General features: G+C 37.9%; 1 protein-coding gene across 6 annotated transcripts in view; it reads left to right on the top strand.

Annotated features, from left to right (window-relative positions):
* The window catches only part of CHID1 (chitinase domain containing 1), a 104510-nt gene that overhangs the window by 11897 nt on the left and 76119 nt on the right, over window positions 1-16494 (top strand). For 5 of the 6 annotated variants that reach the window (XM_042038545.1, XM_042038543.1, XM_042038548.1 and 2 more), the window contains exon 8: window positions 8091-8183. The exons of the other annotated variant lie outside the window; for it this stretch is intronic. In XM_042038545.1, coding sequence (XP_041894479.1) covers window positions 8091-8183 — 93 coding nt within the window. The remainder of the gene's footprint in view (window positions 1-8090; window positions 8184-16494) is intronic. 6 annotated transcript variants of the gene reach the window in all.

Genomic DNA, 16494 nt, shown 5'->3' on the forward strand with positions numbered 1-16494 from the left:
AGAGGAGGTACTGCTGTTTAGTTGCCTTAGCCTTCAGTTACCTGTTATTTAGGTGAAGCACCACTTCCATATTCACTGTCTGTCTGTTATTGATAGAAAGGAATGGGAAGTATTTTCCATAACTTGTGAAAGGAAACAGTTATTCTCACACAGTATAATGGTAACTGGATCCTTTTCTCTGAGTTGGTAATGTTTGATCATATGTGGCCACCTGCGAACAACACTTTAGGATTATCCTAACTTAAAATGTGAGATTGTTTGTCACAAAAGCATAAATAGAAACAGAAGTTAGGAACTGCAGATTTTCCTCCATTTCAAGACTTGATCTGATTTAAGTGCTTCATTAGAAACTCATCAGTGGTTTTTTCCTCCTTTTACTGCCACTTCCCTAGAAATGGCTAGGGTGTTTAAGTCGCACGATGCCTTGGGTTGGGCTTGCAGCATTCTGAATGATGCCAATTTAGACAGAAAGCTGAAGCTGGGCTCAGTGTGCAGTAACAGCTGTCTTGTAAATGTAGGCGACTCACATCATTACATGGAAATTTTGTCTCATGATGCTTCTAAGTTGTAGGACCGGTGTCTTCATTTTGAGATTGTGTTTGCCTGTCACTTGCGCTGAAACTCGATGGCTTGGCTATCCAGTGCCCCAGGAGTTTTCCCTGATAATGTTTTTTGGTGCGAACAGCTTCTTTGAACAGATCTTAAGGAGCAAAATTAAGTGAATTTATTACCTTGGAAAGTCTGTATTTTTATTGCACTTTGGGTGCTATTACTTTGGGATCAGTTCATTTCACTTCGAGTAGCAGCGCAGAGTTTTTTCTGATGAATGGATAAGCACGGGTGGTCTTCTGCTTCGCTTGTTCCCGTCGAAGAGTTGGAGCAGTGCAATGCCTCCTTTCGCCCACTGCGTGGCAGTATTGTAACGTGAGTCACACCTGATCTTCCTTCAGGTTGTGTCTTTCCGAAGTGACAAACACCGGTGGGAAAGTTCTTAACCTTGCAAGGGTCGGGGTTCACAGGAGATGTCAGCACAGAGATGAACCCTAATCCTCTGGAGAGGTGAAGTGTTTGTAGGACAGTATTTGTGTGTGCTCCAAATAAAGCATCTGTCTGAGCTGTTAGGTGCAGTGTAGCCTTTCCTGGTTCAGATCCTTCAAGGTCCAACACCTGAAAGTAGCTTAATGGGACAAAAGATCATAATGATACTCCTGGGAACAGACGTTTTGCCTTCAAAGTGCTTTCAGAGAGGTCTGACAATACAAGGAGATCTGGCTAGCTAATACAGTGTATTCATGTTATTTAAAGTGAACACATTTTACTTTAAAAATGAATTTTAAAAATCCCTTTTTTTTCCCTGACATACAAGAAATAGTCTCACATAAACAGTTACTAATAGATTGTTGAAACTCAACGCAGGTGCATAAAAAATATGGGAATATGCTGCAGCTGCCAGCTTGCCTTATGAAATGTTAGAGCAATGGTGTCGATCTAGGGAAAAATATTTTATGGAGAATCATTATGGTTTTCATTTTTCAAAACCTAAATTAAGTGGGTACCTAGCTATTAAATTAACAAATGTCTCTGAATTATTCAATATATTTCATATATCTGTGTTGAGGGGAAAGCCATGGAAATTATTCTTGTCGTGTTTTTAACTGTGTTATGGAAAGGATCTGTGATCTCATCCAATGCACTGCCTTAGTGGTGCAGGAACACTTGGTACAGCGCAGGTTTCTTTATGAGCTTAAAATGACTACAGGGGGATTTGCTCATTGAATATTTGTGCCCAATACAATGTTTCAGCTACAAAATCAGTATCCACTCTCTAAAAAAATGTGCAGTGATACTTTCTAGCAGAGTGCACCTAGAAGCAAATGAGTCTGAGAAAGAGTTTGAAAACCTGCAAATTGGTGTCCTAATTCAACAATAAACTGGGCTATGATTTGAAAACTACTTCATATATCACAAACCTGGATTAATTGCAGCTGAAGGTCTCTTCTCAGATGACCTCAGCTGAGCAAGTGTCCCCTTGAGATACCCTTTTTCAGTAGCTAAACTTGCATATTGGAGGGACATTTTCATAACATATGCTCTGCCTCATGTCTTGATGTTGGGGCTTGAAAAATGCCTAAAAACTTTGTGATTATTAAATTCTGTAAGAATCTTCATGTAACAGGGTAACAATGCTAGCTCTTCTGTAACACATAAATCCTGTGACCAGCATCTTTAAGAACCTGCAATCACTGAGCACTTTTAAAATTAGGTAAACTTAGACACCCCTCTGTCAGCCCTTTGCATGTTTCTAGAAAACCTTTATTTCTTGGGGGTACTCAATTCAACTTAAAAAATGAGTGGAAATTTTCCCATCAAGGCCCAAGGAGTTACCTAAGGAGAGTCTTCAGTTTCCTGTTTATTCTAGCTGGCATCACAGATGAGGTGAAATGTTGCTAAGAAGTTATGTTTCTGGCATCTACTTAAATGTGAAATTCTGTGGTTTCAGGCTCATTATGTATCTTCTGGTTTATGTCTTCTTAGGCAAAACTAACTCAAACTAGTTTGGGCTTTTTCAAGAACAAAAAATTTTCCGATCATTCTGGTTCAGGGTTATAGAATTGTTCTGTAATGCTTAGCAGACTAAGGTCCTAAATCATATAAATCCTTTGTGCTGCTTTATTTTGCATATTCATTCATTGTGGATTTTATCAACATTATCAATTTTTATAAGAGAATTATGTGCCAAAATATATTTTCCTGCTTTCATGTTAGATATCCTGAGCAATCTCTTCTCTGGCTGTTCATGTAGGAGCCTTGGTGCCTCAAGTCTTACACAGTAGTGCTGTATGTATGCTTTGTATACTTTCACATGTATAAAATGGCATTGGGTTCTTCTGTTTGGGTTCTTAATTTTAGAAATAGCACCTGTTCCATCTGAAGAACCTGAATTGTCTTATTACATGTGCGTGGACCTGTTTTGGGGGCTTTATACTGAGCACTCCAGGCTCTTGCAGATGTCTAATACAGGTACTTTAAAGTACCCTCTATAGCACTGGTACCTACTTCTTCCCTGTGTTTTCTGGGAATAGAATTATTAATATACAAATCACAGTGGTATCAAATTTAATGTGAAATGAAGGACTGCATCTAACTGATGCTGCTTCCTTTCATGCTAGCAATCATTGCACAGTGAAAAAGTGTTCAGCTACCCACCTTTTACCCTAACATGTAGGAAAGTAGTTTCCTAATAGAAATCTAAATGCACTGAGATACCCTGTGCAGATGATACCTCAATTCTAATCTGTTTTGCTGCTTCTCATAGTTTAAACCTACTTCTTAAATAACTGTCTTTTTTTTTCCTAAAACTTTCTTGCCTGATTTTGCAATAAAATATTCCAAGTTATTCATCCCATGGCATTTATGTTTAGAAATGTACATGGCAGAAATATTGAGAGACCTGAGCAAGCAGAGGTTCTCCTGCTTATTTAGTTAATGGCTAGACAAGACCATGTCTCACTTACTAATCTCAGCTGTGGGTTTACTGGGTGGGTTTATTTTTCTCCAGAGACCTGGGTATGTTGTGAAAAAGGCATAATATACTCATAAGACTCTCACAGGCTACATAAAAATGCACACAATATTCTGATCAGTCCAGCATTACTTGACAGATGGCACTGCCATCACACAGAATCAATCTGAAAAATGTGATATTTTTTTTGTCACTCTATGCAGAAGATGACCTTCAGGCATCTTATTAATGTTGGTAGAAGTATAGGAGGAAAAAGCTCTTCCAGCAGTTGTATCCTTCATGTTAGTCCCTGAAAAATTAACTATTAATCAAAGATTTGCCATAATTCACTCCAGTTTCTTGGTATTAACTAGGCAATGAAATGGCAGAAAAGGGCAATTTCTTCTTCAAGTAGACAGCTTTATTTTGTCCAATTTTCTTGACAAGGCATAAATTTTAGGGAGTAGTGACTCCCAATTTGTGCAAAAAGGTGACTGAAGTTGGAAAGTTGCAGAGCTCTGAAGGGTGATGTAACTGAAAGGAAGGGTATGAGAACCTTTTATGTCTTCTGCAAGGCTTTTCAAATGCATTGACATCCCACTCTTATGCACTGAAGTAAACTGTTCTACAAGGTGTCCAAAACACAGTAGGCCAGAAATGCTGGTGATGCCATGAAGATTTTTTGCCTTTTCTTTTATACCCCTGTTATACCTTTTTTACAACTTCTGTATTCTTAGTGCTTTTTGCCCACATTTTTGGGCTTGTTTGTCAAGCTGAGAGACTAAACATTTTAGAAGCTTCGTAGCTAGAGATCAGTGTGCCCCAGACCCCAAGGTCCTCTCCAGGACACATTCTGTAAACTAAGATAGAACCATCCAGGGAAAGGCTCCTTGGGGAGGGGGGCTCACTCGAGCCTCTCATTGGGGAATCTTTGATAGATATGCTAATTAGTAAAACCTATAATGTTATACAAGATCTTTTGGGGATGTATATCATGGTGTCCTGCAGTGGTAGGGAGGAGAAGAGAGATCCAGCAGGCAGGAATTGTGCAGCAAGATTGATTTATTTAATTATTTTACAAACTCTTTTATAGACTTTTTTCTTCATAGTCTAATAGGAAAAAGGATCAGCCACACCTTGGGGTGATTGGCTAAAATCTTAAAACATCCATTGTCAAAATATTTTTCTACTGTACTATAAACAAAGCTTTGCAAGGTCGCAGGTGTTCATAGCTCATAGAACTCTACTAATATCTTCTGTGAGGGAGAAAAATATCTCACTGGACTGGAAAGAAGCAAGAGAAATTCTTGCTAGCTGCATATTTGTATCCACAGGTGTATATTGTGGTGTGCATTTCAGTGCACTCGACCTGGACGTGTGCACCTAAAGAGCCTTAAAATAAATATCAAGGTAAAATCCCTTTTCCCCTTCTAACTGTGCTTGACTCTTGATTTTAAGACCAAGAAGGCGGCATCACTGGAAGAAGTGATTTCTGCAAAAATAAGCTTGCCACAAACTTTGGGTGATGAAAATTTGGAGGCCTGCATACTTTATAGCGGACAAGGTACTTTGAAGTCATAAACACTTGGAAAATTGACCTATCAAATAGTACTGATAGGAGAAGGCCTGAAATAGTGTGAATGAAGTAGACCTTACTTAGCTCAAGATAGAATCTTAAAGCTGCCAATATTTTAGTAGCTACTCTGAAGTTAAGCTTGACTATAGTGAAGTGTCTGGTAAATATTTAATGAAGCTTCTTTAGAAAGATTGATTCTATTCCTACTTTCCTGTACCTCATTATGATGTTTAAAATGTCAGTAGCTTTTCTTTCAAAATTGCCAATGGTAACATTGGAGAATATTGCATTTAAAACACTGGAAAGCACTGTTGGGACACAGTAAAGTTTTAAATTATAGCACAATAAATGAACATTCTGATATTGCTCTTTAGGGGAGAGGGAAGAGTGCACATTTGATTTACTTAATCTGTCTTGGCCAGCACATGGAAGTGAGCCTAAATTAAGTCTTTAGCTGTTAATCCTGCCTGATCTGCCAGAAAGCGTTCAGGGTCCAGAAACCTGGCTTGACAGGTTAGTGAGTAGATATTAATCTGGGTTTCTTGAGCAAGAATGTGCAGTTTGCCAGCTGTCCCTTTTCTTCTTGACCTCCTTCAAGTTGAAGATAATTATTTTTCAGCCATATCAACACTGATTGAATTTTGTGGGGAGAGGGTAGGAAGTGGCTGTTTAGATGTAGCCTGTTTTAGAGTCCTGAGTGCACCAACAATCCAAACTGCATTCCTGCTCCTTTTTCAGGCCACAAATCTCTGTCCTGTGTTTACAGTTGTAGGTTTTGGTTCTACACTATATATTTCAACATATGACATTTTTTATGCAGTCACTGTTCTTGTGGTTGTGTCACTGCCTTTCTGGATCAGTTTTTGCCTCGGCAGAATGGGAGTGAGGGTGTTACTCTTGTTTCTAAATGAAAAAGATGTTACTTTGTTCTGTGCCTTTGATAGGTTCTTTTGTGCTATCCTGCACTTCTTTTTATCCCCTCATCTTCTAAATAGTTAAAGTCAGCAAATGTTTTGCATGGTGCAGAGTTCTCAAAGCTACAGTAGCAAAGGCAGCTAGGCAGAGAAGAGAGATCCCTGCTGTTGAGCACTGTAGAATAATCTCAATTGACTAATTGATTCTTCGGTCAAATTTCTCTTATATGTAGCATCTCTGACATCTAATAAAGGTTGAGTTATGCTGTAGTTTGGGCATATTTAGTTAAAAAGGTCACTAAGCCATGAGATACAAATCAGTGGGAAAGCTTGCTTACCTAGTTTTAATACTGATGATAGTTTTTGATAAGATTATGTCATGTGGGAGTTGTGATAGATGTGTATATTTATGTCAATAAATGCCTGTTTAGATTAGTGTTGTAATTTTTTAATGTGTTCCTATGGAAAAGGATTCTTCTATGCTATAATTGTTTTTTCTGAATAGTGACACTCCTAATGTGGAATGCATGTGGTAAAGTAACAGGAGGGAAAGCTGTTGGTTTCCCAGAGTGGGAATGGTAGAAGTACATGCCACAGACAGACCAAAAGCTGATTCCTGTAATCCCATGTCTTCCTCCAGAAGAGAAATATAGGTGACAGTGTGATAGTTCATTGTTAAGGGCTGTTCAGCACAGCCAGCTCTCAAATTGTAAGCCCAAAATATTGCTGGTATTGGGAAAGTGATAAAACATGCTTTGTTTGTTTGCCAGGATTTTGAGAGTAATGGCTTTTGTAGGCCCTAGGAAGTTTTCATCAGGCAGTGAACCATTTCAGGGGAAATGAAAACACTTGGTTACCTTTGGATAGTGTCTACATTGTGCAAATCAAGTATAAGCACTGTGATGGATAATCATATTGGAAGAGCAATATTTTCAGAAGAACATCTCTAGGATTATGCTGCCTTGAAAGGCATGACAGTAGCAAGGTGTTGTTTCTGAGAGTTCAGGTCTAATCATGTTTAACTGGAGCAAACAGCTTGGATGATGGCTTTTGTCTATTCTGCCTTTCCTGCTTAAGCACTTTTAGCCTCCTGGAATGGGTGGTAAAGTTGCTTTTCATTTGGTTCTGGTTGAAGCGTAGTCCTAAACAGATCTAGAGTTCTGTACTAATATCATCTGACTGTGTTTGTGGATCCTCCTGGCCAGCTGAAAAATAGGAAAGTTAACTTTGTTCTGAAAGATCAAATGACTTAAGAAAGGCACTCAGAAGGGCCATGTTTGTAGTGCAAATTTAAGGTAATATTGAATTCCTCTTAAGATGACATTAAACTTTGGTTCTGCAGACTGAAGGATTTTCTGTTAACATCGCCCTTCCAGTCAGGAGTGCTAAAAAGAGTTTGCATAAGAATTTTTAAGTTTATTTTCCTATTGAAATACCTAGAATACAGATATGAAAATCAGCTTTTGTGGAAGTCTTTATTTAAATGATGCATACAGAGATGCTATTTCCAGATACGACATTGTCAAACATGTATTTTGTAGGTATTGAGAAACAAAAGGATTATTTATACAGGGAAAAAAACAGCAGAAAAAATGTTTCTAAACACAGGCCTCAGAACTATCCCTTGAAGATTGCATGTTTTGCTGTGAAATCTTCTTCACAAATTCTTGTGTGTAGCAACGCTGTGACAACTTTAATCTCTTGAGCAGCTGCCTCTTCAGAACAGCTTTTGGTTCTTCTATTGATCTAATTCTTTTCACCAAAAATGACCTCAAGAGGTGACCTGCTCTGATAAGATATACTGGCTTGTTTTATGTGCTAACAATGCATAGTTAGATTAAAATAAAACTAAGAAAAACTTAAACCCCAAGGTGATCACAAGTTCCAATAAAACTAAGACTGTCCCGAGCAGTGCAGTGTTCATAATCCTTAAAGAAGAATTCCTAATTGTTGTTTTCTGCTAGGATCATTTGCAGCAAATTGTGTTTGTCTCTCTTGCCAGCTGCATCTTTTAAATTATTACTACTGTTACTTGTTCTTGTCAATATATAGCAGCAGTTTTCCTGCCTTTCCCTCTAACAGTATATTTATATTTCAGGGAGTTGATTCACTTGCTCACTCACCTTTCTGAAGCTCTGCATGAAGCACAACTTAAACTCATACTGGTCATCCCTCCTGCAGTTGCAGCAGGGTGAGTATTCCTATTTAGAGGGCAGGTTCCAGATGAGAAAGGCTTTCTTGTCTGATAAACAGTAAGTTCAAAGCTTTGTTTAAAGCTGTGCAGTTGAAAAGAATAAGAAATTATTTGAGTTTGATTGGTAGTCCTTTCTCCATGCATGTTGTGCTGAATAGTCTTGGTAACTATGTGCATTCAGATATACCTCTTAATTTTTGATGTGATAGAGGAGCAACAAGGAGAGGTACTATGCTGGACCTTGTTCTCCCCCACACTCCAGGTGGGGTGTCATGAGAGCAGAGTGGAGGGGCAGAATCCCCTCCCTTGACCTGCTGGCCACACTTCCCTTGCTGTAGCCCACGATGTGGGTGGCTTTCCTGACTGCAAGTGCACAGTTGGCTGCCAATTGCATAGTTGACAATGCAAGATTATTTTTTTCCCCCCCCAAGTTTCCTTTTTTCCTTTAAGCTGTTCAGCAACCTTATGCCTGCATATGAAAATTCAGTAATGTAAGTCAAACAGAGAAGCACTGTTAGGTGTTGGAGTGAAAGCTTCTCTGGACTCAGGCCCAGAGGAAAGCCAAAGCACAGGGGTTGAATTAAAACCTTTGGATAAGCTGAGATACATGAAGTCACACCAAAGTGAAATAGAAATATAGATTTTTAACTTTTAGTAGGTATATATGCTAAGTGCCTTAAACATTAAAAAGCTGCATCAGAGACCTTAAAACACAGTTCTTACTGCAGCAGTGTTACCTTTTCACAGAATTTTTTACTATAGACAAAATATAGCTAGGACTATACTGTTCACATTTTTTAGAGTGTTCACATAAACAATAAGAGCTGATAGAAACTGTATACACAAATCTGTGTAATACCTATGTAATACTTGTGTAAGACTTACGACTGTTAGAATTAGACCAGGATAGGTTAAGAAAAGGAAAACTAGAATAGTGTGTTAGTCTTATTGGTCAATTAACAAATATAATCCACACTTCTGTAAGAAAAAATAATTAGAAGAAACTAGAATTAGAAGAAGAAGCTGTTTTCTGCCTGCTGTTTGCTGTTGCTGCTTGGCTTTATCATGTAACCCCCTTGAGCTCCGCCTTCAAGAAAGCTATGAGACTATGAAATAAAGAACTTAGCAGAACAGCAGCCTCCTCTGCTCTTTTACCCTGGTCCGAGAAGGAAGAGTATCCCATCAAAAGCTCAACAGTTAGGTACTTTTTCAAATGAGAGTCAGTAGACAACTAAAGAAAAGTATGACAGTTTCTTATTTTTCTCACCTTGGGCTGTATCGCAGTATGGATAGGCTCACAGCCAATACAGATTATGACAGTTTAACAGCACAGTTTCAGGATAGCGTTGTACAGCCTCCTAAATTTCTTGTAGGCTGTCACATCTTTCAGTGTACATTCATTTTCAAAGTGCCAAAAAGGCTAAGAAAATTGAATGCCTGAGCAGTCTGGTAAATGTTGGTTCTGTGTCTGGACTTTCCTCTGCAATGACCTCAAGTTTTTGTTGAGTTTTATGAGGAGGTCCTATAGCATGTGAGTGGAAATAAAGCATTTCTGCCTACAGCTATCTGTGCAGACTTAAATGCATCTGGCTGAAAAGATTCAGGGATCCTGTAGTAGGTGACTAAAAGGGTGTCTGTGTGCTGAGATCAGTTAGCATCTGCCTTATAACGGTGGTGTCACCTCTTCTGTAGGTTGGTAATGTAACCCCATCCAAACCAATTCCAGAATATACATACTTCCTACCACCTTAAGACTGTAAGCCCGGAACAATATCTACCTAATTTTGTTCTTCAATAGCTGCCTGAAATCTGATTTCAGTTTATTTTTTGTAAAACTATGTACTTGAGGATATTTATTGTCTCTTTATATTTTCCTCTGTTGCATGCTGTAACTGATTTATATCCTTATAAGAAGTAGCTAGTTTAATGCAAAACTCACTTTGCTTCTGTGTGGGGCTGGCCATCAAATTTTGATAGGCGGAGAGAGAGAAACAATGTGTTGAAGACTGTGGCAAAAAATCCCAATGAATTCCATGTAAATTGGTAAAGTAGAGAGTTTTGTAAAATAATAGCTGTGCAGAGCCCTTTACTTAAAGGACTGAAGGCCTAGCTGCATTTTGAGGAGATTCCTTCCTATTCCTCAAGCACCTTTGCTTTTACCTTGGTTCTGGATCATTATTCCTCTAATTTCTTGCAGATTTCTCTGGGAAATTGTGGGCCTTTGCATCACATGAATTTTCAGCAGTGTTAACAAGTACTTTGAGTTTCTTCTGATTTGGTTAAATCAAAAATAATGAGAAGTTAATTATGTCTTATCTCCTCTCTGTCATTTATTCCAATCTTTCATGCTGCCCTCTTACGTCCTACATTTCATCCCAACTGATAGTTACTTTTAAAAGTAATTTTCTGTTGCTATTAATTTTAGTCTATTACAGGTAAAGCAAAGGAGAACATTTTAAAACATATTTCTAAAATGCCTTATCAGTCACTGCATCGCACAGGTGCTTTTTAAAATGCTAATGCATGCTCTGGTAGAATTTGAGTAGTTGCTATAAACAGGGTTCGCATTTGAAGTCCATTTGCACTTTTGGTGGTAGGGAGAAAGTGGAGAATAGTGCAAACCTCAGCATTCCTGTTCCTTGTGATACCTACTGACGTTACCAAGGCCAGCCAGAGGGACCTAAATCTGTTTTGTTTCTGTAAGTCACGTGGGACTCTACAGTCTATTTTTTCTAAATCCCTAAACATGAGTTGGAGCCACTTTAAAACCTCTGGATTCTTAAACATGTTCTGCCTGGATGAGAATTTGCATTTTTAAGGTAACTATCGATCAGGGCTGTTTCTTGAACACCACACTGAGGTTTGGATCTTGTGTTGTCACTGCTGCCTCCTGCTGTCCTGCATATTGACACAATAGTGAGGTCACAGTTCTGAAACTTTTCTGATCTGGGATTTAGGGATGCCCTATTGGAGCTGGGAAGAGATGCCTATCTAAAGTGCAGTTTTTAACCTGAAATAAGTTTTACATGCCTGTCCCTAAGTGGCCTGTTTGTAGAGGAGCTGTGAGAAATAACAACTGTAGTTTATATAAAAATCTCAAAGTCTCACTCCTCTAAACCAATTATATATATCTTTATGCATTCCTAAAGTTTTTGGGATATATCCGTAAAACTTCATTGCCCCAGAGAATTCATGAGTCATGTTCTTTTCAATCAGTAATCTTACATAAGCCACCTGTCTGTGTCTTCCATGTATGTATTCTTATTGCATTAACTAGAGAAAACACTTTAAGTTTTTGAGTAAACGGGTTGTTGCAAATACATTCATAACTTACAGAAACATTTTAAAATATTCACAATGTCAATGCATACTTTAAAACTTAGAAATACATTGGATTCAGTGATATCAATAATCAGAATCCTGAAACTTTCTACCTTACTTGACTTTTTGGATAGCAGTTGTACTTGAAAATATTTGATCTATAGGATGCCAGGCTTGAACTGAAAAGTGCCTCCTACTGTGTATTAAATATCTTGTGTCTTGAAATTCACTTTGGGTTTTAACACTTATGCATGGTTGAAAGTGTGCTTTAACGCATCTTACATTCTTAAGTTTTTGGAATCACTGTAGATTGTTAATCAAAAATACAGCAAAAGGCATGGAAAAAAGTCTAGGAGTTGAAACATTGTCCCTTCTGTGTTCTACCCTGATTAAAATTTAAAGAGAGAATAGTCAAACGTAAGCAGTTTATTTAGGAATTTGTAATTTAGACTCTTTTGATATGCATTAAGATCAAAGTGGTCTGTCAGCAAATGCTATCTGAAAGGAGACGCTTAAGAGCTAAAAATACTAGTTTGCTGAGGGAAAATCTGTCTGGAAAATGCAGCACTGCACATGACATCAAGTGTGGGATGCAGGAAGAAAGCATGTTGGGTCATCTGTTTAACTTTGCAAGTTCAACTTTTGCAACAAAAACTAAGTGAGACTGATCCTCTACTGAACCTTGATTTGGTAACTAAAGGTTCCAGTGGCGCCTTTGGATTTTGGCTTGCTTGTAAAATGTTTTGGACTAAAAGAAAACTTCACTCTCTTTGTTTTGTATTGTTTTTTAATTCAGACATTTTATAGCTTTTCACCACATGAACCAGAGGCAGTTGTGCTGGCATAATCAAGAGTAATCAAGGGTTGGGAATGTGTTTGGATGCTGATTAGGAGGCAGGAATCTCTCTAGCAAGCTTTACTGTCACAGAGAATGCATGTAGAGCTCCCATGGTGGAAAACAGAGATTGAAATAGTGTTTTCATCCACCTGATGTCCAGAAATTGCATGATTTTCCTGCAAATATAAGTGATTTACAAGAGAGAGGAACAGCAGGAGTCAAAGCTATTCTTTACAAAGTGTGTGTGTAATTCTCCCTTGTGATTGGAGTCTTGCAGTTGCAGATGTCTGAAGAGACGTGCAAGGATTGCAGTGGTTGCTAGAGCAGGTGGTTTGTTGGAGACTTCCACCCTGTCTTCCAACAGATTGTCTCAAAAAGTTAGAATTTTACTGCTTTTGACATGCATAGACATTGATGCATATGTAAACTGTGAGTACCATTTCTAAAAGGTCAGTGGGTAGCCAGGCATATTCTGTCCATTGCTGATGGTGAGTAACTCCATTGGTCCTACTAATCCCGGGCTTGATTAAATTCCTGCCTTAAATATATGCACTTCAGTGTTTTATTGTGCTGCAGAAATTACACTGGGGAAAGCTATGTGGATGTTTTTATACTGATTTCACAAGCCTCTTTCCAAAAAGGATAGCTGTGCTGGAGTGAACTATCTCTATGCCTAAATATGCACGTGCATAGCTATGTTAGGGGGAAAAGAATAAATATGGCAGATGGATTTTGAAATTTGGTTGCACCTGTTCTCTTAAATCATAGGCATTGGGTTGGTTATTTTGTTTCTCTGTACTTAAATGCTTTATAATATGGGGGATACATTTTCAAAGCAAAAAATGAGACTTTGTATAGTAACTCTTTTCTATCTGCAAGTAAATTGAATTTCATCTGACTAGATTATCGCATGTTTTGTCCAGGTTCAGCAACCATTTTATCCATTGTATGTCCCAGTTACTCTAAATAAAGCAACAAGTAGAGAAAATTAAGTTTATTTGCATAAGCTATCATGGAAAGGAGCACCAGTAATGTTCCTGTTTCCTGCCCTGAGAAAGAGCAAAGACAAAAAGTTCTTGGAAGCTGTAGGTATGGTGTTGTCTTCACAGGGGTTCTCAATCTATCTGTGGTTGCACAACCATTGCCTTCCTGGCATTTGTAGTTTATTACAGACTTTAGATATATGATATAAATATGTTAAGTCTCAGTATACACTCATTAAAAGCTGTTAGTTTTGTTAAACAGAGTGTTAAATAACTCTGTATTTAGGCTGTTAGTGGTCACTTTCCTTGGACTTTTATTGTCCCCTGAAGTATAATTCTTTGGACAAAGTAGAAATAAAAATGGCATTGGCTGTGTCATTTCATAGTATGATACTCTACTCTTTATTAACATTTTGATGGTTAGGATATACACCAGGCAATTTGTCCTGTGTGATGGATATCCTTTTAACACACCAGTCTTCAGGCTACAAGGCAGTAGCCGCTCCTTGAATAACAGATGATTCTTTATCTCTTGATGTTGTGCAGAATCCATAAATGAGAGAAAGTAAACTGTGAAGTAAATAAGTAAACTCAGATGCTGAGGTGAGAGGCTGCACTGTCAGCATGATCTGTGGTGGAGCACTCTAGCATGCTGCCCAGGGAGTTTCCTGGACTGGAAAGACCTCATGGAACTCCATGAGGAGGTGACTAGGTTGAGGAGTATCCAGGAGTCCAAGAGATAAACAGATTACAGGAATCGCACCCTACCTTCCCTGGGAGAGGCCTGTTAGGCAAACAGGGCACATGACACAGAAGACTCCCTGTCATCTTTCCACCTGACTGAACGTGTGACTTAAGGGATAGGGGGCAATGGTGACAAGTTCCTGCCTGTTGCAGCAGTTGCATCTCCTCTGTCATGTCCCCTTTATTTTGTCACTCTTAAGAGTTTTAGAATTACAGATGTAGCTACTGCTGCATTTCTGAGAAAAAATATCAAAAATCTGCTGAAAAATCTCTAAAACTTTGGAGCCTTGTATGTATCCCTCATAATTAAAATGCACGGAAGACAGTGTTAGAAAAAGATTGTTTCAGTCGTGTAAGAAGCCTCAGGTAGCACAAAGTAGCTTTATACTTCAGCAATTTTATCAAGTCTAGCATAATAATAACTAGATGTGTTAAGCCTTGATCCTTGATTTGAGTAAATGTATGCAAAATAGCTGCCGTTCTTTGCTGTGTTTTAATAGCATGCCTGCCAGTACAAAGCAGAGGTCAGTGAGCAGGATGGTTTCATTTAACCTTGTGGGACATGGTGGTTGGGATTAATGCTAAGAGTGAAACACATTGTAAACAAACCATTGGAGCTATCGCTGTCCTCCTGACATTCTCAAGAAGTGCTACTATTGGTAAATTGCATACAGTTTAGCTAGAGTAATTTGTTATCTCCTGGCTAGTTTCTGATAGCATATATCAAAGCAGTATTTAAATTAAAACCAAACATGTTTCTCCCTGATAAAAGGCACACTTAACCTCACAGCTTCTAGAAAAATTTGTCTGTCTTTATTGACTTCTTGAGATGCACAGCTGTAGTGCAGCTGCTTTCATTTTAAGCTGCAGGAACCCAAACCACTTTCTCTCTTCAAGTGTTTGAACATAATGTATGTTCTTGTCCCATCAAAATACAGCAAGCAATCCCTAGCTTTGGATTTCATATTTGCATATGTGAGGGAAAAAAAATATACAGCTTCTCTTCCTGTTACTTAAAACTTCTCTAGGTATGTATTGTCAGTATTTTCCACCACTAAACTGCCACTTCTTCAAAATTAACATTTTAGCTACTCAGTTCATTCTTTATTCTTGCTGCAAAAACATTGTGGATGTGAAGTACTGTCCTAATTATCTTCAGCTTTTTCTTTCTAGAGCTGCTGTGCAATGAAAATTACCAGAATCTATGCAATCTTCATTACTGCTATCCAGTAGCAGTCAATATCAGCTTAGTTTTGCAACTCTGCCTCTTGAGAAAGACTGGCAGGAGGGTTGACATCTCGTCCCTCCTCTTACTTTGTGCTGTCATGCTCTTTTCTGCCTTTTGTGTAAATATACATCCATATTTGACTGAAAAGTAGGAAGAGTACACAATGAATAACTGCTCATTGACCTCACACTTGCTCAGCCTAATGGATGCCACAATTGACCAGTGTTTTGTAAATGTGATAGTGGAAATAGGTGTTTCAGTCTTTTAGAAACTGATTATGAACAGATACTTGTAATTATATTTTTTTTTTTATATCAGTAATCTGTCATCTTTAGAAGTTGCTGCAGATTCAATTGCCTTGCCATAACTTTGTGTATACAGAATGATATGTTTGTTAGTTTACTATTCCAGTGTATATATACACACAGTTTTTCTTAGAAATATTTGTAGCAAGTAGAAATTCTGATGTAGAATATGCAAGTAAACAGCAGGGTAATTTTTATGATAATGTATGGTAAATAAATTCAATGAAATTATACGTGGCTTCTAACATGTGCCTGTTTTGGAGTGAAATGGAAACCATCACTTACTTTTAGCATCATTCTCAGGCAGGACTATGTAGGGCAGAACGTAGAGCCTCAAAATTTTGGTAAGTAAATAATAACAGGGATCAAACCAGCAGGAAACCTATTGCTTGTTTCAGATGAAGTTTCCAATTATCAGATTATGTCAAATAATAGTATATTAGGAAACCAACTTTGTAGACAACTGTTTATTAAGTAGGATTCTGCTTTACAGATATATACACCTAAAATTATGAAGCGTTAAAATATTCATGAGAAACATGCTCATAATAATCTTATTTTGTTGGAATCACTAATACTGTTGCTGAATTTTTCTGAGCTTTCCACATGTATAATCTTTCTTGCTTTTCCTTCCAATTTGACAAATGAGGTCACAGAAAAGCATTTTGAAAATGATAAGTGTTTATTTACTGTAGAGTTAGTAAGTATATACCAAATATGCTCTGCATGCTCACTGTTGCTGATAAGGATATTTGATGCTGGAAGACAATCTCTTTGGACAATCAATATACAGAAAATGGGACTTGGGAGGGAAAATCTGAAAGCTAACTATGTACAGTTTCATATTTGTTGTGCCTAGTTGGTAATAACACTTTGTCCCCCATTGTTT

The sequence above is a fragment of the Corvus kubaryi genome, unplaced genomic scaffold (genome assembly GCF_017639235.1).
Source record: "Corvus kubaryi isolate FWS band 111438036 unplaced genomic scaffold, C.kubaryi_AGA036_p1.0 37392, whole genome shotgun sequence".
NCBI classification, from domain to species: Eukaryota; Metazoa; Chordata; class Aves; order Passeriformes; family Corvidae; genus Corvus; species Corvus kubaryi.